The following is a 24,020-nucleotide window of genomic DNA, read 5'->3' as shown; positions in this document are numbered from 1 at the left end:
TGACTCACGGCATCTAGACTAACGGGGACCTGACTCACGGCATCTAGACTAACGGGGACCTGACTCACGGCGTCCAGAGTAACGAGTACCTGATTGACGACGTCCAGACTAACGGGGACCTGACTCACGGCATCTAGACTAACGGGGACCTGACTCACGGCATCTAGACTAACGGGGACCTGACTCACGGCATCCAGACTAACGAGTACCTGATCGACGACGACCAGACTAACGGGGACCTGACTCACGGCATCTAGACTAACGGGGACCTGACTCACGTCATCTAGACTAACGGGGACCTGACTCACGGCATCTAGACTAACGGGGACCTGACCTGACCTGACAAAGTTGGAATGAGATTTCAGCAGAAGGGATATTAAATGAAACAGCCATCTGTTTCTTGCATTTCCGAAACAACTGCTTCGTTGCGTTTCGATGTAATAGGATTAGTTTGGAGCTAATTTAACAGTCACTGTCAGCCGGTACATACACTATCAGCCTGTACCAACTTGGGCCTGAACCGCCATGGGCCTGAAGCAGCTTGGGCCTGAAGCACCTGGGCCTGTACCAGCTTGGGCCTTTACCGCAATGGGCCTGAAGCAGCTTGGGCCTGTACCGCCATAGGCCTGAAGCAGCTTAGGCCTGAGCATGCTGGGCCTGAAGCAGCTTGGGTCTGTAACGCTATGGGCCCGAAGCAGCTTGGGCCTGAAGCAGCTGGGCCTGAAGCAGCTTGGGCCTGTACCGCCATGGGCCTGAAACAGCTGGGCCTGAAGCAGCTTGGGCCTGTGCCGCCATGGGCCTGAAACAGCTGGGCCTGAAGCAGCTTGGGCCTGTGCCGCTATGGGCCTGAAGCAGCTGGGCCTGAAGCAGCTTGGGCCTGAAGCAGCTGGGACTGAAGCAGATTGGGCCTTTACCGCCATGGGCCTGAAGCAGCTTGGGCCTGTACCGCCATGGGCCTGAAGCAGCTGGGACTGAAGCAGATTGGGCCTGTACCGCCATGGGCCTGAAGCAGCTTAGGCCTGTACCGCCATGGGCCTGAAGCAGCTGGGCCTGAAGCAGCTTGGATCTGTACCGCCATGGGCCTGAAGCAGCTGGGCCTGAAGCAGCTTGGACCTGTACCGCCATGGGCCTGAAGCAGCTTGGGCCTGTTCCGCCATGGGCCTGAAGCAGCTGGGCCTGAAGCAGATTGGACCTGTACCGCCATGGGCCTGAAGCAGCTTGGGCCTGAAGCAGCTTGGACCTGTACCGCCATGGGCCTGAAGCAGCTGGGCCTGAAGCAGATTGGGCCTGTTCCGCCATGGGCCTGAAGCATATTGGGCCTGAAGCAGCTTGGGCCTGTACCGCTATGGGCCTGAAGCAGCTTGGGCCTGTACACGCTGGGCCTGTACAAGATGGGCCCTCTATAAACACCATGGGCTTGTACCAGCTTGGGCCTATATGTACACCATGGGGGTGTTCAACTGTGGGCATGTTTATACACCATGGCCCTGTGCCAGTTTGGGCCAACACCAGCTTGGGCATGTACCGGATTGGGCCTGAAAGACTACTTCAGACTGTAGGCGATCGTAGATCTGAGGCTGTCGTAACCCTCATACTTCAGACATGTAGGCGGTCGTAGATCTGATACTGTCGTAACCCTTCTACTTCAGACTGTAGGCGATCGTAGATCTGATACTGTCGTTACTCTCTTACTTCAGACTCTAGCGATCGTAGATCTGATATTGTCGTAACTCTCCTATTTCAGACTGTAGGCGGTCGTAGATCTGATACTGTCGTAACTCTCCTACTTCTGACTGTTGGCGGTCGTAGAGCTGATACTGTCGTAACTCTTCTGCTTTAGACTGTAGGCGGTCGTAGATCTGATGCTGTCGTAACTCTCCTACTTTAGACTGTAGGCGGTCGTAGATCTGATACTGTCGTAACACTCTCCTACTTTAGACTGTAGGCGGTCGTAGATCTCATACTGTCGCAACTCTCCTACTTTAGATGGAGATGATCGTAGATCTGATACTGTCCTAACTCTCCTTCTTCAGACTGTCGAAAGTATCCTGCTATAAAATGTGGATGTGTCGATGGTCCTAGATCTGAGCTAGCATTGTTCGAAACATCAGTACAATACCCTACCCTCGAGCATGATTGGATACTCAACTGGATCTCCCCCACGACGTACTGGAAAAGTTTTACCCCGGATTCAATATCGTATATAGACAGTGTACGTATTGCCACTGGTCTTTCTGTGACAAAGCTCCATTTCCTACGTTCAGTTCTAAATGCCAACCAATTTGTGATCTCGATGTCAATGCGTCCGACTTTGGGTCAAAACAGCGTTGCACCAGGAAACCGCAAATCGAATCGCTTTGTATCGATCAAGCTGTTGCTTGATGATTACACACTTCCATTTCCTATCAAACACGTGTTCATGCTGTGAATGGATACCGTGGATAATCTGGTTATGTCGAACGGAAATACAGCTAAGGCAGAATCGAGAAGACATTAGCGATATTTTAATAGATGCATGGTCAACGGATACTCCAGTCATGGTGATAATTCCCGCAGGTCACGGTGACCTACCCCGTGGTCTAAAATGTGTTTATTGGTCTAAAAATAGATATTGGCTAGTTCATTTGCAGCGAGGTGTGGGGAAGTTACGATGGACAACGCCGATCGACTTGGGTGGAATTGATGCATGGGCGGTCTGCCTGATGCAACATATCGATGGCAGAATTGATATTAGGACATTCATTATTTTACATGGAGGAGCGGTACAATTTGGTTTGACGTAACGATCACTCATATTGCTATGCCCATGCTTTTTGTGTGAGGTTGCTTGTAGAAATTCGGACTTATGAAGGTCTTTCAGCGCTAACCCGTGGGATACATAACACTAGGTCTAATAACGAGCCTTGTATCGGTAAACACTGGGTTTAATAGTCAGACGGACAGACAGACAGACAGATAGACATATTTATTTGTATATATGGCCCTGAGGCCAATAGTACATGTGTACAATAATAACAGTGCATTTATGCGCAACCTGTAAATACGCGAGTTATAGGAACATCAATAAATCCATAAACACCCATTCACAATTTACATTTTTCCTCTCAACATAAGTATGTGGTACAACACAAGGGCTACCTTAAACAACAAGTCAATATTTTCTGTGCGAAGTAGCATACAGAATTTTTGTCTCGACCGTTGGTTATAGAAAAAATAAGGCAAATATGTTTCTCTTATTTCTAAATATTTCGGGCATATAAGTAATACATGGTACTCATCTTCTTGCGATAAATTGCAGAATGGGTTTAATAGTGAAACATGGCGTTATATACATACTCGAGTGTAGGGTATCTTTTTATAATTCCAGGTCTCGCTACTAGACCCAGCCGTTACACGACCATGTTATTAGGCCCATTTTATTGCTAAATCGCTTTATTACAACTAGACCTTTCCACAACGCCAAATCTTGCTATTTCACATAACCATAACATAACCATAACACATAACCATTTATATATACTGTATATATAAATGGTTATGTGAAATAGCAAGATTTGGCGTTGTGGAAAGGTCTAGTTGTAATAAAGCGATTTAGCAATAAAATGGGCCTAATAACATGGTCGTGTAACGGCTGGGTCTAGTAGCGAGACCTGGAATTATAAAAAGATTAAGTGGAGTAGCGAGATTTGGCATTATATACAGACTAGGTGTTATAATGAGTCTTGGCATTACGATAGACTTTAAAACCGAGACTCGAGAGTACAGTAAGACTGTGTTGTGATAAGACTAGAATTATACTGAAATCAGGGGTATTTACGGTACTGGCGTTATAGTGAAACCAGTTGGAATAACGATTCTGACATTACACTGAAAGCAGTTGTAATAACGAGACTGACATTGTACTGAAACCAGTTGTAATAACGAGACTGGCATTATACTGAAACCAGCTGTAATAACGAGACTGGCATTGTACTGAAACCAGTTGTAATAACGAGACTGGCATTGTACTGAAACCAGTTGTAATAACGAGACTGGCATTGTACTGAAACCAGTTGTAATAACGCGACTGGCATTGTACTGAAACCAGTTGTAATAACGCGACTGGCATTGTACTGAAACCAGCTGTAATAACGAGACTGGCATTGTACTGAAACCAGTTGTAATAACGAGACTGGCATTGTACTGAAACCAGTTGTAATAACGAGACTGGCATTGTACTGAAACCAGTTGTAATAACGCGACTGGCATTGTACTGAAACCAGTTGTAATAACGAGACTGGCATTGTACTGAAACCAGCTGTAATAACGAGACTGGCATTATACTGAAACCGGTTGTAATAACGAGACTGGCATTGTACTGAAACCAGTTGTAATAACGAGACTGGCATTGTACTGAAACCAGTTGTAATAACGAGACTGGCATTGTACTGAAACCAGTTGTAATAACGAGACTGGCATTGTACTGAAACCAGTTGTAATAACGAGACTGGCATTGTACTGAAACCAGTTGTAATAAAGAGACTGACATTATACTGAAACCAGTTGTAATAACGAGACTGGCATTGTACTGAAACCAGTTGTAATAACGAGACTGGCATTGTACTGAAACCAGCTGTAATAACGAGACTGACATTGTACTGAAACCAGTTGTAATAACGAGACTGGCATTGTACTGAAACCAGTTGTAATAACGAGACTGGCATTATACTGAAACCAGTTGTAATAACGAGACTGGCATTGTACTGAAACCAGTTGTAATAACGAGACTGGCATTGTACTGAAACCAGTTGTAATAACGAGACTGGCATTATACTGAAACCAGTTGTAATAACGAGACTGGCATTGTACTGAAACCAGTTGTAATAACGAGACTGGCATTGTACTGAAACCAGTTGTAATAACGAGACTGGCATTGTACTGAAACCAAATGTAATAACGAGACTGGCATTGTACTGAAACCAAATGTAATAACGAGACTGGCATTGTACTGAAACCAGTTGTAATAACGAGACTGGCATTGTACTGAAACCAGCTGTAATAACGAGACTGGCATTGTACTGAAACCAGTTGTAATAACGAGACTGGCATTGTACTGAAACCAGTTGTAATAACGAGACTGGCATTGTACTGAAACCAGCTGTAATAACGAGACTGGCATTGTACTGAAACCAGCTGTAATAACGAGACTGGCATTGTACTGAAACCAGCTGTAATAACGAGACTGGCATTGTACTGAAACCAGTTGTAATAACGAGACTGGCATTGTACTGAAACCAGTTGTAATAACGAGACTGGCATTGTACTGAAACCAGTTGTACTAACGAGACTGGCATTGTACTGAATCAGGTATAATTACGAGACTTCTCATCAAACTAAACCTAATCACAAGACAAGCGCATTATCATAAATCTAGGTGCCTAGAATCAAACGGACCTGCCTTCAAGGTATCTGCCATACATACTTGCCATCTGTTCGGCATGCCATTTAAACGCATTACGCCCGAACTAAACACCTACGCGGCCGGCGGTGATTGTAGCCTATAAAACATCAGCTCTGTCCACGATATCCCACGGGAGTGTTAATGACCAGTCCATATTTACTGACAGTGGATACAGAAGAATACTGTGTCCCCAAGGGATGAAGATCTACTTCATCAATTCACGAACGACCACATTCCGTATCTGCTCCAAGGTGTGAATAAGAAAGTCTTTACTGTTAACTGACTGGTAAGAGTGAGTGAGTGAAAGTGTATGGTTTTACGCCGCTTTTTAGCAATATTCCAACAATATCACGGCGGGGGACACCAGAAATGGGCTTCACACATTGTACCCATGTGGGGAATCGAACCTGGATCTTCAGCGTGACGAGCGGATGCTGTAACCACTAGGCTACCCCACCGCCCCTGACTGGTAAGAGAACAGCGTTAACTGTAATTGTTTGAATTCGATGAACATGTTTCAGGTTTGAAGAATCATGTGTGTATAACTTCAGCGTATATACCACGAGTCCTCGACAATGAGGAAGGTACCTTTGAAATCTCAATGATCAACACATGTCTATTGACAATTTATTGTCTAAAAGAATCGTACAAATATAAAGACTAACGGGGGACCTGACTCACGCCGTCCAGACTAACGGAGACCTGACTCACGCCGTCCAGACTAACGGGGACCTGACTAACGGCATCAAGACTAACGGGGACCTGACTCACGGTATCCAGACTAACGGGGACCTGACTCACGGTATCCAGACTAACGGGGACCTGACTCATGGTATCCAGACTAACGGGGACCTGACTCACGGCATCAAGACTAACGGGGACCTGACTCACGGCATCCAGACTAACGGGGACCTGACTCACGGTATCCAGACTAACGGGGACCTGACTCATGGCATCTAGACTAACGGGGACCTGACTCACGGTATCCAGACTAACGGGGACCTGACTCACGCCGTCCAGACTAACGGGGACCTGACTCACGGCATCAAGACTAACGGGGACCTGACTCACGGTATCCAGACTAACGGGGACCTGACTCACGCCGTCCAGACTAACGGGGACCTGACTCACGGCATCTAGACTAACGGGGACCTGACTCACGGTATCCAGACTAACGGGGACCTGACTCATGGTATCCAGACTAACGGGGACCTCACTCATGGCATCTAGACTAACGGGGACCTGACTCACGGTATCCAGACTAACGGGGACCTGACTCACGGTATCCAGACTATCGGGGACCTGACTCACGGCGTCCAGACTAACGGAGACCTGACTCACGCCGTCCAGACTAACGGGGACCTGACTCATGGTATCCAGACTAACGGGGACCTGACTCACGGTATCCAGACTAACGGGGACCTGACTCACGGTATCCAGACTAACGGGGACCTGACTCACGGTATCCAGACTAACGGGGACCTGACTCACGCCGTCCAGACTAACGGGGACCTGACTCACGCCGTCCAGACTAACGGAGACCTGACTCACGCCGTCCAGACTAACGGGGACCTGACTCACGACGACCAGACTAACGGGGACCTGACTCACGGTATCCAGACTAACAGGGACCTGACTCACGGTATCCAGACTATCGGGGACCTGACTCACGGTATCCAGACTAACGGGGACCTGACTCACGGTATCCAGACTAACGGGGACCTGACTCACGGTATCCAGACTAACGGGGACCTGACTCACGCCGTCCAGACTAACGGGGACCTGACTCACGACGACCAGACTAACGGGGACCTGACTCACGACGACCAGACTAACGGGGACCTGACTCACGGTATCCAGACTAACGGGGACCTGACTCACGGTATCCAGACTATCGGGGACCTGACTCACGGTATCCAGACTAACGGGGACCTGACTCACGGCATCCAGACTAACGGGGACCTGACTCACGGTATCCAGACTAACGGGGACCTGACTCACGGTATCCAGACTATCGGGGACCTGACTCACGGCGTCCAGACTAACGGAGACCTGACTCACGCCGTCCAGACTAACGGGGACCTGACTCATGGTATCCAGACTAACGGGGACCTGACTCACGGTATCCAGACTATCGGGGACCTGATTCACGGTATCCAGACTAACGGGGACCTGACTCACGGTATCCAGACTAACGGGGACCTGACTCACGCCATCCAGACTAACGGGGACCTGACTCACGCCGTCCAGACTAACGGAGACCTGACTCACGCCGTCCAGACTAACGGGGACCTGACTCACGACGACCAGACTAACGGGGACCTGACTCACGGTATCCAGACTAACGGGGACCTGACTCACGGTATCCAGACTATCGGGGACCTGACTCACGGTATCCAGACTAACGGGGACCTGACTCACGGTATCCAGACTAACGGGGACCTGACTCACGGTATCCAGACTAACGGGGACCTGACTCACGCCGTCCAGACTAACGGAGACCTGACTCACGGCATCAAGACTAACGGGGACCTGACTCACGGTATCCAGACTAACGGGGACCTGACTCACGCCGTCCAGACTAACGGGGACCTGACTCACGGCATCTAGACTAACGGGGACCTGACTCACGGTATCCAGACTAACGGGGACCTGACTCATGGTATCCAGACTAACGGGGACCTCACTCATGGCATCTAGACTAACGGGGACCTGACTCACGGTATCCAGACTAACGGGGACCTGACTCACGGTATCCAGACTATCGGGGACCTGACTCACGGCGTCCAGACTAACGGAGACCTGACTCACGCCGTCCAGACTAACGGGGACCTGACTCATGGTATCCAGACTAACGGGGACCTGACTCACGGGTATCCAGACTATCGGGGACCTGATTCACGGTATCCAGACTAACGGGGACCTGACTCACGGTATCCAGACTAACGGGGACCTGACTCACGCCGTCCAGACTAACGGGGACCTGACTCACGCCGTCCAGACTAACGGAGACCTGACTCACGCCGTCCAGACTAACGGGGACCTAACTCACGACGACCAGACTAACGGGGACCTGACTCACGGTATCCAGACTAACGGGGACCTGACTCACGGTATCCAGACTATCGGGGACCTGACTCACGGTATCCAGACTAACGGGGACCTGACTCACGGTATCCAGACTAACGGGGACCTGACTCACGGTATCCAGACTAACGGGGACCTGTCTCACGCCGTCCAGACTAACGGAGACCTGACTCACGCCATCTAGACTAACGGGGACCTGACTCACGACATCCAGACTAACGGGGACCTGACTCACGGTATCCAGACTAACGGGGACCTGACTCACGGTATCCAGACTATCGGGGACCTGACTCACGGTATCCAGACTAACGGGGACCTGACTCACGGCATCCAGACTAACGGGGACCTGACTCACGGTATCCAGACTAACGGGGACCTGACTCACGGTATCCAGACTATCGGGGACCTGACTCACGCCGTCCAGACTAACGGAGACCTGACTCACGCCGTCCAGACTAACGGGGGACCTGACTCATGGTATCCAGACTAACGGGGACCTGACTCACGGTATCCAGACTATCGGGGACCTGATTCACGGTATCCAGACTAACGGGGACCTGACTCACGGTATCCAGACTAACGGGGACCTGACTCACGCCGTCCAGACTAACGGGGACCTGACTCACGCCGTCCAGACTAACGGAGACCTGACTCACGCCGTCCAGACTAACGGGGACCTGACTCACGACGACCAGACTAACGGGGACCTGACTCACGGTATCCAGACTAACGGGGACCTGACTCACGGTATCCAGACTATCGGGGACCTGACTCACGGTATCCAGACTAACGGGGACCTGACTCACGGTATCCAGACTAACGGGGACCTGACTCACGGTATCCAGACTAACGGGGACCTGACTCACGCCGTCCAGACTAACGGAGACCTGACTCACGCCGTCCAGACTAACGGGGACCTGACTCACGACGACCAGACTAACGGGGACCTGACTCACGGTATCCAGACTAACGGGGACCTGACTCACGGTATCCAGACTATCGGGGACCTGACTCACGGTATCCAGACTAACGGGGACCTGACTCACGGCATCCAGACTAACGGGGACCTGACTCACGGCGTCCAGACTAACGGAGACCTGACTCACGGCGTCCAGACTAACGGAGACCTGACTCACGCCGTCCAGACTAACGGGGACCTTACTCACGGTATCCAGACTATCGGGGACCTGACTCACGGTATCCAGACTATCGGGGACCTGACTCACGGTATCCAGACTAACGGGGACCTGACTCACGCCGTCCAGACTAACGGGGACCTGACTCACGCCGTCCAGACTAACGGAGACCTGACTCACGCCGTCCAGACTAACGGGGACCTGACTCACGACGACCAGACTATCGGGGACCTGATTCACGGTATCCAGACTAACGGGGACCTGACTCACGGTATCCAGACTAACGGGGACCTGACTCACGGCATCTAGACTAACGGGGACCTGACTCACGGTATCCAGACTAACGGGGACCTGACTCATGGTATCCAGACTAACGGGGACCTCACTCATGGCATCTAGACTAACGGGGACCTGACTCACGGTATCCAGACTAACGGGGACCTGACTCACGGTATCCAGACTATCGGGGACCTGACTCACGGCGTCCAGACTAACGGAGACCTGACTCACGCCGTCCAGACTAACGGGGACCTGACTCACGGTATCCAGACTAACGGGGACCTGACTCACGGTATCCAGACTATCGGGGACCTGATTCACGGTATCCAGACTAACGGGGACCTGACTCACGGTATCCAGACTAACGGGGACCTGACTCACGCCGTCCAGACTAACGGGGACCTGACTCACCGTCCAGACTAACGGAGACCTGACTCACGCCGTCCAGACTAACGGGGACCTGACTCACGACGACCAGACTAACGGGGACCTGACTCACGGTATCCAGACTAACGGGGACCTGACTCACGGTATCCAGACTATCGGGGACCTGACTCACGGTATCCAGACTAACGGGGACCTGACTCACGGTATCCAGACTAACGGGGACCTGACTCACGGTATCCAGACTAACGGGGACCTGACTCACGCCGTCCAGACTAACGGAGACCTGACTCACGCCGTCCAGACTAACGGGGACCTGACTCACGACGACCAGACTAACGGGGACCTGACTCACGGTATCCAGACTAACGGGGACCTGACTCACGGTATCCAGACTATCGGGGACCTGACTCACGGTATCCAGACTAACGGGGACCTGACTCACGGCATCCAGACTAACGGGGACCTGACTCACGGCGTCCAGACTAACGGAGACCTGACTCACGGCATCCAGACTAACGGAGACCTGACTCACGCCGTCCAGACTAACGGGGACCTGACTCACGGTATCCAGACTAACGGGGACCTGACTCACGGTATCCAGACTATCGGGGACCTGACTCACGGTATCCAGACTAACGGGGACCTGACTCACGCCGTCCAGACTAACGGGGACCTGACTCACGCCGTCCAGACTAACGGAGACCTGACTCACGCCGTCCAGACTAACGGGGACCTGACTCACGACGACCAGACTAACGGGGACCTGACTCACGGTATCCAGACTAACGGGGACCTGACTCACGGTATCCAGACTATCGGGGACCTGACTCACGGTATCCAGACTAACGGGGACCTGACTCACGGTATCCAGACTAACGGGGACCTGACTCACGGTATCCAGACTAACGGGGACCTGACTCACGCCGTCCAGACTAACGGAGACCTGACTCACGCCGTCCAGACTAACGGGGACCTGACTCACGACGACCAGACTAACGGGGACCTGACTCACGGTATCCAGACTAACGGGGACCCTGACTCACGGTATCCAGACTATCGGGTACCTGACTCACGGTATCCAGACTAACGGGGACCTGACTCACGGCATCCAGACTAACGGGGACCTGACTCACGGCGTCCAGACTAACGGAGACCTGACTCACGGCGTCCAGACTAACGGAGACCTGACTCACGCCGTCCAGACTATCGGGGACCTGACTCACGGTATCCAGACTAACGGGGACCTGACTCACGGTATCCAGACTAACGGGGACCTGACTCACGGTATCCAGACTAACGGGGACCTGACTCACGGCATCCAGACTAACGGGGACCTGACTCACGGCGTCCAGACTAACGGAGACCTGACTCACGGCGTCCAGACTAACGGAGACCTGACTCACGCCGTCCAGACTAACGGGGACCTGACTCACGGTATCCAGACTATCGGGGACCTGACTCACGGTATCCAGACTAACGGGGACCTGACTCACGGTATCCAGACTAACGGGGACCTGACTCACGGCATCCAGACTAACGGGGACCTGACTCACGGCGTCCAGACTAACGGGGACCTGACTCACGCCGTCCAGACTAACGGGGACCTGACTCACGGTATCCAGACTAACGGGGACCTGACTCACGGTATCCAGACTATCGGGGACCTGACTCACGGCGTCCAGACTAAACGGGCCCTGACTTTTGGCGTCCAAGCTCACTGCGTCTTGGAATCTGACTTTTGGCATCCAAGCTCACTGCGTCTTGCGGCCTGACTTTTGGCATCCAAGCTCACTGCGGCTTGGGGCCTGACTTTTGGCGTCCAAGCTCTCTGCGTCTTGGGATCTGACTTTTGGCATCCAAGCTCACTGCGGCTTGGGGCCTGACTTTTGACGTCCAAGCTCTCTGCGTCTTGGGGCCTGAGGTTTGGGTGACCAAGCTCACTGCGTCTTGCGGTATTGTAGTTTTGTTTATTGGTGGTCTACCCACGTCTGAACGATATTGCCGATATATAACGGGGTCTGAAATGGTCCTACAGGGAAATGTAACCGTGTCTTACTAATTCGGTCGGACTAAAACTCTACTCCAATTTCTTCTGGAATTAGAAACATACAGAGGTCTCATCTAAATGTAATGCACGATCCCATTTCCACTTTGCCTATTCCAAGCTTTGGTGAAACCCGCACACCTGCGGCCTCAGATAACTATAGGCCATAACCCGATAAGCTTAACGAGGTCTGAAAGCCTGAAAGCGGATATGGTTTGTTAAAAAGTGGCATCTGTTTCCGAAGTCGGAATGGCATTTATACAATGTATGTCTAGATTTCCGTGTTTGCCATGAACGTATATTTATAACACAAGTCTCCATTTTGTTGCCATAAACACCGTGGACTAATACAGACTCGAATAATCATGCGATAAAAATAAACGTCCGATTAAAATACGCGAAAGTGGGCATACAAACGGTGAAGCGTTTGGCACCCTGTAAACCCGGGTTCTGCTCACCCTATCGGTACAACGTGTGAAGCCTATTGCTTGTTTCAACCACAGCGATACTGCTGGAAAATTATTCAAAATGGCATAAAACCATACTCATTCGCTTGTGCGAGAGAATTTTGTGATAGGTGGCCAAACTCGCAGACTTGGTTAATGTCATGTCATCGTATCTCAATTTCGTTGATCGATGCTCATGATGTTGATCACTGGATTGTCTGATCCAGATTTTTCACAGACGGTCGTCGTATAACTGGAAAATTGCTAACTGCGGCGTAAAACAACAAACAAAACAACAGCTCGGTTTGAGAGTCGAGAGAGGTGACGTCACTTCCGAAACGAATCTACGCAGGCGCATAGGCCGAGAGTGTTGTAGTAATGGTATTATAAGGGTAATGCTATTTTTGAGGGCATTATCATTTGCAGAAGCCCGAGGTCTTCCATTAACTGCCCGACGAAGGAGGGCAGTTGATAAAGACCGAGGGCTTCTGCAAATGATAATGCCCTCAAAAAATAGCATTACCGTTATTGCTAAAGTACATGGAATTTGTGTTGAAAAGAAAAAGGAAACAATGAAGGAATTTGACTGTAAGTTTACCCAAATCAACTTCTGACGGGGTTGACTGCCCGAATGCAATTACGTTATCGAACAATTCAAGTGACGTCACAACAGAAAGCGACGATATTCGACCTTGGCCATTGACAAGACCATAGCCTGCAACATGTCAAACTATGACAGTGTTCGGTTTTGGTCCATCAACAGTCTTAATAGTGCAATTGTTAAGGTTAGCACCAACAAGAAAGCCAATATTACCGCTATTTAAAGCGGGAATTTGGGTTGCTTTGACTTGTTTGACCCAGATTATCTGCCAGTCGAAAGCCTTAGTCGGGCAGTTAATGGAGGACCTCGGGCTTTACCCTTACAATACGATCGATATCCACAATATATTCTCGCATGCATATTCAGTTTTTCGCCATTATAAACAACTCGTTTAAGGCAGTATAAGCTGGTTAGTGCCAGCGTTTGCCGGGACGAACAGAACCTACCTTTATACCCAATGGCAGTTATTTGTCTTTTGGCGATAGCAAGATTCTATCATGTATAATAATTAATGTGAGTATAGAACTTAGCGAATGATGAAGATTTAACTTCGCAATGACACAACTGTACAGCTGTTCAGTGACAGAACAATGTCGAAACCCTAACTAAAACCTAAAACTATACACCGAAAACAGGAAAACAACTAGATAAAAATATAACAAAACAAAAAAACGGAAATAAAGAAAGAACAAAAGAGAACAACAACAACAAATAAAATCACACGAGACAACAAAAAATCAAGCAAACAAAACAACAAAACAAAACAAAAATACAAATTAAAAAAAACTAAACCAACAAAATAACAAAACACACCCACCCATATCACCCCCCAAAAAACAAAACTAAAAAACCAACAACATCAATAAAAAAACATATCAATAACAATAATTTGATATCAAAATTATAAACGTCACTGTAACAGTGTTGAATTATTTCTCTTTCAGGTGTGGACTTTGTGAAGAAAATATTCGAAGTTGATGGAGCACTTATTCAACTCGTGATATGGTGAGTACTGATATGATGAGTGAGTGAGTGAGTGAGTTGAGTTTACCACCGCTTTGAGCAGTGTCCGCTAGCAATGGCCCCAAGCGACCAAGGATCATAATGAGAGCGACCACCTCCGTGGTGTAGTGGTAAGAGCGTCCGTCCGAAGAGTGGAAGGCCGCGGGTTCGATCCCCGACCGCGTCATACCAAAAGACGTTAAAATATGGTACTTGTTGGCCTCTGTTGGTCCAGCGCTCAGTATTAATGGGTACAACAAGGACTGGTCGGCTCGGAGTCAGTATAATGTATCTGAGTGGGGTATCCATGCTTCACTGCGGCATGGTATCTCAGTGGGCTAGCACTATAAAACCAGCTTAAATCTGGGCTAGTACAAGCAGCCACACATACACACGCATGCACGTCGTCATGTGAGCGAAATACTCTTAAGTACGACGTTAAACCCCATATCACATCACCTCATAATGAGAGAGACCCGTGAAGATCCGGGTTGGAATATGGGCCTTTTGTAACCCATGCTTGTCGTAAGGGGCGACTAACGGGATCGGACGGTCAGGCCCGCTGACTTGTCATCGGTTCCCAATTGCACAGATCGATGATCATGTTGTTGATCACTGGATTGTTTGGTCCAGACTCGATTATTTACAGACCGCCGCCATATAGCTGGAATATTGCTGTGTGCGGCGTAAAACTAAACTCACTCACTCATAATGAGAGCGTATCTGGATACGATGACAGTCAGTTACGTCAGCGAGTCTGATCATACAATCAGCGCTAAGCGGCTTTTACAGCAAGCATGTGGTGCCTGGAGAATACTTCGCTCGGTCAGATACCATAGGAAGGACACTCGTTTCGTATAATTCGTATGTAATGAGACCTCGTGTAGTATTCTCCAGGTGTAGTATTCGTATGTAATGAGACCGAGTGTGGTATTTTATTTATTACCAACGTCTTACATGCATTAAATTGGCAAAATAGCGCATTTTTGTTATGTTTTTGGTCTAAACCGAAACCGGTTTCATAAAGAGGTTGCGGAAGAGTTTTGTACTGTAGTACAATATTTGCATGACGTCACACTGTAATGACGTCACTGCCATGGTAACCGACGTCACGATGCATGTCAGTTGTCATCGCCTCGTACAACCTTCTACAGTAAACTACTCCGTAGCACCTTGTTTCTTGGTTTCCAGTTGCTTCATTCGGCTAACATCACAGGGGGAAACATTGCGTTTATTTTTTCGACGGATATAATGTCTCAGTTCGACTCACAATTAAACAGCGACACGGCAATTGCAACGGTGGCAATGTTTACATTCCCACAATGCATTTAAGTTGTAGAATGAATGAATTCACGTGTTTGTTATGAATGAACAAATAGTTACGTCAGAATGAGAACTAATTGACAGGTCATCGGTTATCCAATCAAATCGTTAGAATCTCAGGTCAAGTCGTTGCGACACAGGTCAACGCGATACGACACTCGTGTGACGTACGAGATTAGTATGCAACTACCCATACGTTGACCTCGTGGGTAATAAACACCGAAATACCATAGTGTTAAAAGATATTCATCATGCCGTTTCCTTATATATATATTACCGTGTCACAACAAAATGTATGCACTGATATCTTATGTCCTGAGCCCCGTGAAGATCCGGGGTAGAATAGGTCTTCAGCAACCCATGCTTGCCACAAAAGGCGACTATGCTTGTCGTAAGAGGCGACTAACGGGATCGGGTGGTCAGGCTCGCTGACTTGGTTGACACATGTCATCGGTTCCCAATTGCGTAGATCGATGTTCATGCTGTTGATCACTGGATGGTCTGGTCCAGACTCGATTATTTACAGACCGCCACCATATAGCTTGAATATTGCTGAGTGCGGCGTAAAACTAAATTCACTAACTCACTCACTCTTATGTCCCGAATCGTGATTTTTACATATTTACCATCCTCGTGACACAGGGACACTGCCGGACAGGAGCGATTCCGGTCTATCACCAAGTACCAGTATCGGGGAGTACAGGTAGGTAAAACATTGCTGATAATGAACCAGGAAAACAGGTGGTCGATAGTGTGAGCACACCCCACAATTTGAGTTCACACCATTGGTGTTGTTCTTCATAAGAAATTCTTTATAAGCAGATACTCGTTTAGACATGGCCGCAATATAAACTGTTTAGCTGTTATATTGCTGAGTGTGGCGCACAAATAAACTCACTCGTTTAGACATGGGACTTTAGTGAGAGAGTGAATGCTATCTATCGCCGCAGAAAAAAATATTTCAGCTAAACATTCGTGTCGAATAAATTAGTAGAGTTTAGGCTTGGGGAATTCCGTACAATTGACGAGAAGTTGAGACAGTGGGAATGGTTGAACACTATTATAGTTAAAGCACATCGTGTCGGCTCACTGTTAAAAACACAATCTCTGCTCGTTGCGCTAAAGACCCGGTTCGATTTCCCACATGGGTAACATGTGTGAAGCCCATCAGGTGTCCCCAGCCGTCATATTGCTGGAATATTGCTAAAAACGGCGTAAAACCATGCTCACTCACTCACTCACTCAGGCGAACCTGGATTCCAATACACAGAGGATTCTGGTATGCCTAACTCTGCACGGCAAATTTCATGGCCCAAGACGACTGGGCCGCCCGTGTCCCCGTCGGCATATACTCCTCACAAAAAATTAAGCAACAAGTATTTTCAGTGTTATATCTTTATCAATCTCGATAGCGATTTTTGCCTACATGTTACTGAAAGGTAAATATTCAAAGAATACATAAGCTTTAGTGACTATCAAATTGATTTATCTGATAACATCGACATCATTACCCGAACACAACCACAATCAGAAACAACATGCAAAATGAGTGGCATGAATGAGCTCCACTCTTGACACATGCACCCTGATCGGTGTAAACCTACCTGTAATCATTCCTCTGGCACAACAAGCGGTTCTAACTTCATTTTTATGGATGATAATGCCCGTCCATGGATGATCATGCCTGAGAAAGTGTTGTTAACGATGTTGTTTAGATCAACAACATCACACATATGGACTGGCCTACAAGGTCACTTGAACTTAATCCCATTGAACATGCTTGTGACATTATTGGAAGTCGTGTTTACCGTTTCCATATTCACCCCCAGGCTCTAGATGACCTAGAGGGCGTTACAGAGAGAATTGCAGAACATTCCACAACAGCAACTTTAAAGGCTCATTTGGTCAATGCAAAGACGTGTAGAAGCTTGCATTTGTGCTCATGGTGGTCATACGCGTTACTGAACACTGCTTCACTGTCCAAGACTGACTTGAAACTTAATGTTAACATTTTGCTCCATCAATGCAGCACATGTTGCACGACTGTTTCACGGCTACAAGCTTTTGATGATTTATAAGTCTATTATTGCTCAATACCATTTCATTTCATCTTGTTAATCGTGTGTACATAGGTTTCACCTTTCTATTGCATCATTCCATGATTTGCAATTTCAAGAAATGAAAATGTAATGAGACTTAAAATGTGTGTAGCTTAACATTTTGTGAGGAGTATATTTGGTGAATGTGTTCTGTAATTACGCACATATGGAGCTGACATTTTGGAGTAGGTATCGTTGGTAAATGAATATTTATGTTGAAGGAATGTGAAGTGGTCCTTGTTTGCGTATGCGGAAATGTACCCAATGTAAGTGGAGGAAATATGCCCAATGTAAGTGGAGGAAATATGCCCAATGTAAGTGGAGGAAATATGCCCGATGTAAGTGGAGGAGACAGTCAGGTTATCACTTTGCGACAGAGTGGAACCGACCTTGTATGATCGCATAGCATTTGTCAGATTGACCAATAGTCACTCACTGCCTTGACCACGCATGGCGTATTGAAATCTGAATACCGCTGGGTTAAATGCTGTTGTTTATTGGAGTGGTCAGGCGATGGATCTGGACGCTGGAATGACCACCGGAAACTCTTTGTGTATTGGTCTGGGGATGAAGGGTGTGTTATCGATCTGTTTACATCGTACCTGATAACACATGGAGATAGACTGAATTATTGAAATGCTTTCAATTTGTAGCAGAATTGCTGTGTTGTGATCACAGCAGTTGTATTTAGTGATGTACGAGAATCTACTTCATACCATGTAACAGTCATTCGGTCCTCTGATGGTGACAGTTTCTGCCCAGAATTAGAAATTATTCACAATTGTGAAACAATATTAACCCTACAGAAGAACAAGTGATAAAGAACCTCCCTAATTCAAACCCACAACTATGAACTATTTCTACGCTATTTCAACACTCCGATCTAACACTGGCGTAAGAATGTTGGTTAATTTTGGTTGTGGTAGTGCAAGTGTATGAATTAATTTTGAAAAGGCACTGGCCAGGAGGGCTAGTTAAATAAAATGGTGCCAGCCCACATCATACTTCACTGGCCCTGCAAAATATCTATATCAATATCAAAATGCACATCGGTCAGAATTGGTGTGATGTTTGGTAATTGAAGATGATAAGTTATTGTCCCCCCTTGGAAACAATATATATCAAACAAACACAAAAAGATTCCTTTCTATCTGAGGTTTTCAGCTAGCCAGGCGGGATAGCTTTAGCAATATAAACTCTGTCAAAAAAGAAACGCAACCCCTGTATTTTAGAGATTTTGATCTGAAGTTTTAAGACGACACAGCATTGTTATTATTTAAGACAGAAGTCTGAAATTTGGCAGAATAATAACCAAGATGGGCATGTTTAAAATTGTCATTTCAAAAGTCATCTCACAGACACCAGTTTGTCACCAGGGGGGCGTCTTTCTCAGTATCTCGTATGAGCACCACGAGCTGCAATCACTGCACGGCATCTCCTTGGACAAGAACGGATAAGACGCCGGATTCTTTCCTGGGGAATGGCTCTCCACTCCTCCTGCAGTGCAACGCCGAGCTGTTGCAGCGTCTGTGGCGGCGGCTGACGTTGACGTACGCGTCGACCCAGAGTATCCCACAGGTGTTCAATAGGGTTGAGGTCTGGTGATTTAGAGGGCTATGGCAAGACATTGACGTTGGAATTCTGCAGAAAGTTCATTGTTGCACGTGCAGTATGAGGCCGGGCGTTGTCTGGTTGAAAAATCTGTGTCTGTTGGTCAATAATCGGGAGAAGGTGAGGCTGTAATACGTGGTTGATGTAACGTTGGGCTGTCAGGTTCCTTCAACGATCACCAAGTCTGATTTCTGGTTGTATGAGATGGATCCCCAAACCATAACGCTTTCTCCGCCAAATCTGTCCCCTGTCGGACGCAGATGGGCGCAAAACGTTCATGACGTCTCCTATACACACGTTTTCTTCCGTCGTGATGTTGCAAAAGAAAACGGGATTCATCAGAAAACCAGATGCGCCTCCAGTTTTGTAAAGTCCATATCCTTACGTTGTTGCACCACCTGAGTCGTCGGCGGAGATGTAGGGGGCGTAGTACAGGTCCAACAACTGGTCTACAGGCACGTAAACCCGCTTCTTTTAGACGGTTCCTAATCGTTTGAGCTGACACTCTCCTCAAACCTGGTATTTGTGTGGCAGTCACGGTTGGTAGGGCATGCCGATTACGCAGGTGATGGACCTGGATGTACCGATCTTGAAGGGGGGGTCGTGATTCTTGGCCTTCCACTTCTCGGGCGATCGTTGGTCAAATTGAAGTTGTTGTAGCGGCTCCAAAGTCGGGATATCGTTGTTTTGTGAACATTTAGGTGCCGTGCAACAGTTCCAAAACTTTCTCCGGCTTGAACACGACCAATGGCGATATTTCGGTCGGCAGCACTCAATCGTGGCATTTTTCACACAGCTTTTCGGCGACAAATGAATGAATATAATACGAAAGCACATGGGCTTTTATACACCCCTACATTAACTGCCATTTTCATGATTTGTATGTGTTTTTTTTGTGCGAAGTCACCATGAGGGTCATTTCATGCGTTGTGACGGAATAAGCAATAAAATACACTTATGCGTACAAATGCAGTTGTTTGGATGGTAATCTTCATTAATTACGTGTATAATTTCAATACATTCGAATAACATTTAGTTTGGAAGCAATAACTTCATTCAAACGAATTTTTCATATCTGAGGACAGGGGTTGCGTTTCTTTTTTTGACAGAGTTTATTACTGGCCCGATTCACAATCAGCTAACATTTGGCTACCGGGTTAGTAGCTACTTTGAGCGCTGGGAAGTGTATAAATCAGTTGAAGTTAATCAGCGTTGGTCACGCAGTGTTCTTGGATGGGTGACGGTATTTGGCAGCTTGACTCCTGAGAGTTTCTGGAACGTCAGTACTGCCCCACGATGAAACACACGTGACACGTCCCCTTAGGCAAGTGAGTTTGTTCATAAATTACATCTATTTACCCATCAGTGAATGGGTACCCGGTGGGATAAGATATTCATATTATGACAAAAATATTTTAACAAAAGTTCAATAATATTGAACTTGAGGTTCAATTAACTTCATTAAACATCATAATGTCATAACGTAATACATGTTTTTATGTTTTACTTTTCTACATATTATCTATCAACCTCAAGCAAATTGGTTTTGCCATGTTCCAGCCTCTCGATCCCCCGTTTTGTTTCACTTTTTATCTTGGTAGTTTGCGAAATCTGCACTAAATACATCACAAGCTTCATTAAACAAAATATGAAAGAAACACTTTGTGTGTTTTAGATAGGCATAAGTCCGCTAGAATCAAACTTAGACATTAAAGTGCATAAAATATAAAAAGCAATGGTCACACAAGTGTCAGATCTCAATATTGTAAACAATGCCAGCTTGAATATCTGGTCATTGGACATGGGGAATATAGTTAGGCTGACTACTTTTTGAACGCCCCTGGTATATACCACCCCAAATCATCTGAAATTACATTTTGTATTTAACTCAGTCCACTATCTCCAACACTATTACAACTGATATTATTACGATTTGCAAATTCTCTCTACTCACTATCCACACCAGGAACCTAGTTCAGCATTTACTTCACTTCAATTATTTAAAATGAATTATTAAAACCCTAATAACAACAGCACAATCTTATTCCCTTCTCCTCTGTATACTCTGTGCAGCTTAATCTCACACGGTATGCTCCACTTGTAATCTCCCCTTTGGGTTAGTTCATTATGTCAGACAGGTAAATGCTGTGTGTTGTTTTAACTAATTGTAGGGGTACTGAGCGAGACAATCCTTCTAGCGCTTTGTGTATAATTTGCCCTCAGCCCCGCTTAACGCCACTGAGTGAGTGAGTGATTCGGGTTTTACTCCGCTTTGAGCACTGTTCTAGCAACGCCACTGAGCATCTCTGAGGCGGGTATTAAGCGCTCCTCAAATGTACAAACGGTTTCCAACGTAAATGAATAATTAATCATGTAGAAAACCATTAATTCACTTGTTGTGTTTTATCCCATTTATCTTAAAGTCATATACACGATGCATGGCTTGCTCACAACCCGTGAAGATCCGGGTTAGAATTGATCTTCAGTAACCCACGCTTGTCGTGAGAGGCGACTAACGGGATCGGGTGGTCAGGCCTGCTGACTTGATTGCCACATGTCATCGGTTCCCAGACCGATGCTCATGCTGTTGATCACTGGATTGTCTGGTCCAGACTCAATTATTTACAGACCGCCGCCATACAGCTGGAATATTGCTTAGTGCGGCGTAAAACTATACTCACTCATGATGACATTGATGTTTCCAATGACAATGCCATTTCTGATATAAACGGGGCGGTGGGGTAGCCTACCGGGTAAAGCGTTCGCTCGTCACGCCGAAGATCCGGGTTCGATTCCCCGCATGGGTACAATGTGTGAAGCCTATTTCTGGGCCCCAGCCGTGATATTGCTGGTATATGTAAAACTAAACTCACTCACTCACTCACTCTGAGATGAACAAGATTGTGGGGAAAATCATTGATAAAACCAAGAGAACCAATAACGAAAAACGCTAGAAATGAATTTCACATATCAAATCCATGTTTTGAATCGAACTCGAACCTTAATCGTGACGAGCGAGATCTTAAACCACTTGGCTACCCCACCGCCCCAATAGGCAGTATGAAAGTGAATGAGTGGAATAGGATATAAGCGGATCGTGGCAGGGCATCGATCATCGTGCCCGCTGACATGTCGCTGATGAAGTGGGGAATTGTATGTTTATGCTCGGCCGTAATTGCCTTGTCGTTCCTATCTATAATATCACTCATTCGTAGCTACTCGTCCCTTTCCGTTACCTGCTTCTTTCAGTTACGGAAAGGGACAAGTAGTTACGAATGTAATATTACTGTGTATATTCCTCATTAGCTGTCAGTCCTAAGCTGTCGTTCCATTAATATTCCTTTAGATATGACTAGGGCTGCGCAATATAACCCGTTTACCGGTATTTACCGGTTCAGACATGAAAACGACAAGTATTGCATACGCTGATCGAAAACCTATATTTCGACATGCCTTCGGAAATCTTCGGATATTTCCTTGTTTCATTTGTGCCAAATATTATTTACATTATTATTTTGTCATGATTAAAGGTTTTTATTAAAGCTTAGTCAAGCATAGTGAGTTTGTTGCGTTTTTGCTTTATATATCAAGCATTATCTCGTTTAATAGTATTTTCTGTTAAAAAAACTCTTGCAATATATTGCAATACATATCGCAATATATGCTTTCGCAATGCAATATATCGCAATATGAAAATTCTCTGCAATACCCACCCCTAGATATGACAACTCGCTCGCTTGAATATATTTTTGTTATCCCATTCCAGAAACAAAGGCAATTTCCGTCCAATGACTGACTGACTGACTGAGTTTGGTTTTACGCCGCTTTTAGCAATATTCCAGCAATATCACGGCGGGGGACACCAGAAATGGGCGTCACTCATTGTACCCACTGTCCAATGAAATATGATCCTGACCGTATCTGAAGGATTTTGTTTGTTAGTTTGCTTGTTGTTTAGCAAATTAATCCAGATAATCCAGGGATTGACATTATGAACACCGATCTTGTTGGGATACGACATACATGAAGCAGGTCAGCTAGGATTACCACCTGATCCCGTTATCCGTCTAATATGACAAGGAGGGATTGCTGAAGACCGATTCTAACCGTTACCTTCATGGGGGGTTCAAAACGCTTTTCAAAATATTGGCGTTGTTTGTGTTTTTAGGTAATCCCCAAACACCTAGTGTGTATTTTAGATAATCCCCAAACACCTAGTGTGTATTTTAGATAATCCCCAAACACCTAGTGTGTATTTTAAATAATCCCCAAACACCTAGTGTGTATTTTAGATAATCCCCAAACACCTAGTGTGTATTTTCCTTTACACGTCAGCTTATGTTCACATATATCACATTAATACACAGACATAGATTACCACTTCTAAATGGAGACATGAAATACTGTCTTTCCTCTAATAAGCACCGTTGAAAAAATATGCGCCCGGGGGCTTGTCAGAGGAAATACGGTTCACAAAATATGGATGTACATGCCTGGAATGGTCTTGGAATTCCATGTGAAATATTTCTCAATTTGTGGCTACGATAAAAAACTTTCTTTCAGTT

General features: G+C 46.8%; 1 protein-coding gene across 1 annotated transcript in view; it reads left to right on the top strand.

Annotated features, from left to right (window-relative positions):
- The window catches only part of LOC124269862 (ras-related protein Rab-13-like), a 52,256-nt gene that overhangs the window by 18,487 nt on the left and 9,749 nt on the right, over nt 1-24,020 (top strand). The window contains exons 3-4 of the mRNA XM_046704913.1: nt 14,365-14,425; nt 16,388-16,448. Coding sequence (XP_046560869.1) covers nt 14,365-14,425; nt 16,388-16,448 — 122 coding nt within the window. The remainder of the gene's footprint in view (nt 1-14,364; nt 14,426-16,387; nt 16,449-24,020) is intronic.

Source organism: Haliotis rubra, unplaced genomic scaffold (genome assembly GCF_003918875.1).
Source record: "Haliotis rubra isolate DU_JTF1 unplaced genomic scaffold, ASM391887v1 Scf1481, whole genome shotgun sequence".
Classification (NCBI taxonomy): domain Eukaryota; kingdom Metazoa; phylum Mollusca; class Gastropoda; order Lepetellida; family Haliotidae; genus Haliotis; species Haliotis rubra.
This window is presented reverse-complemented; position numbering and strand designations above follow the sequence as displayed.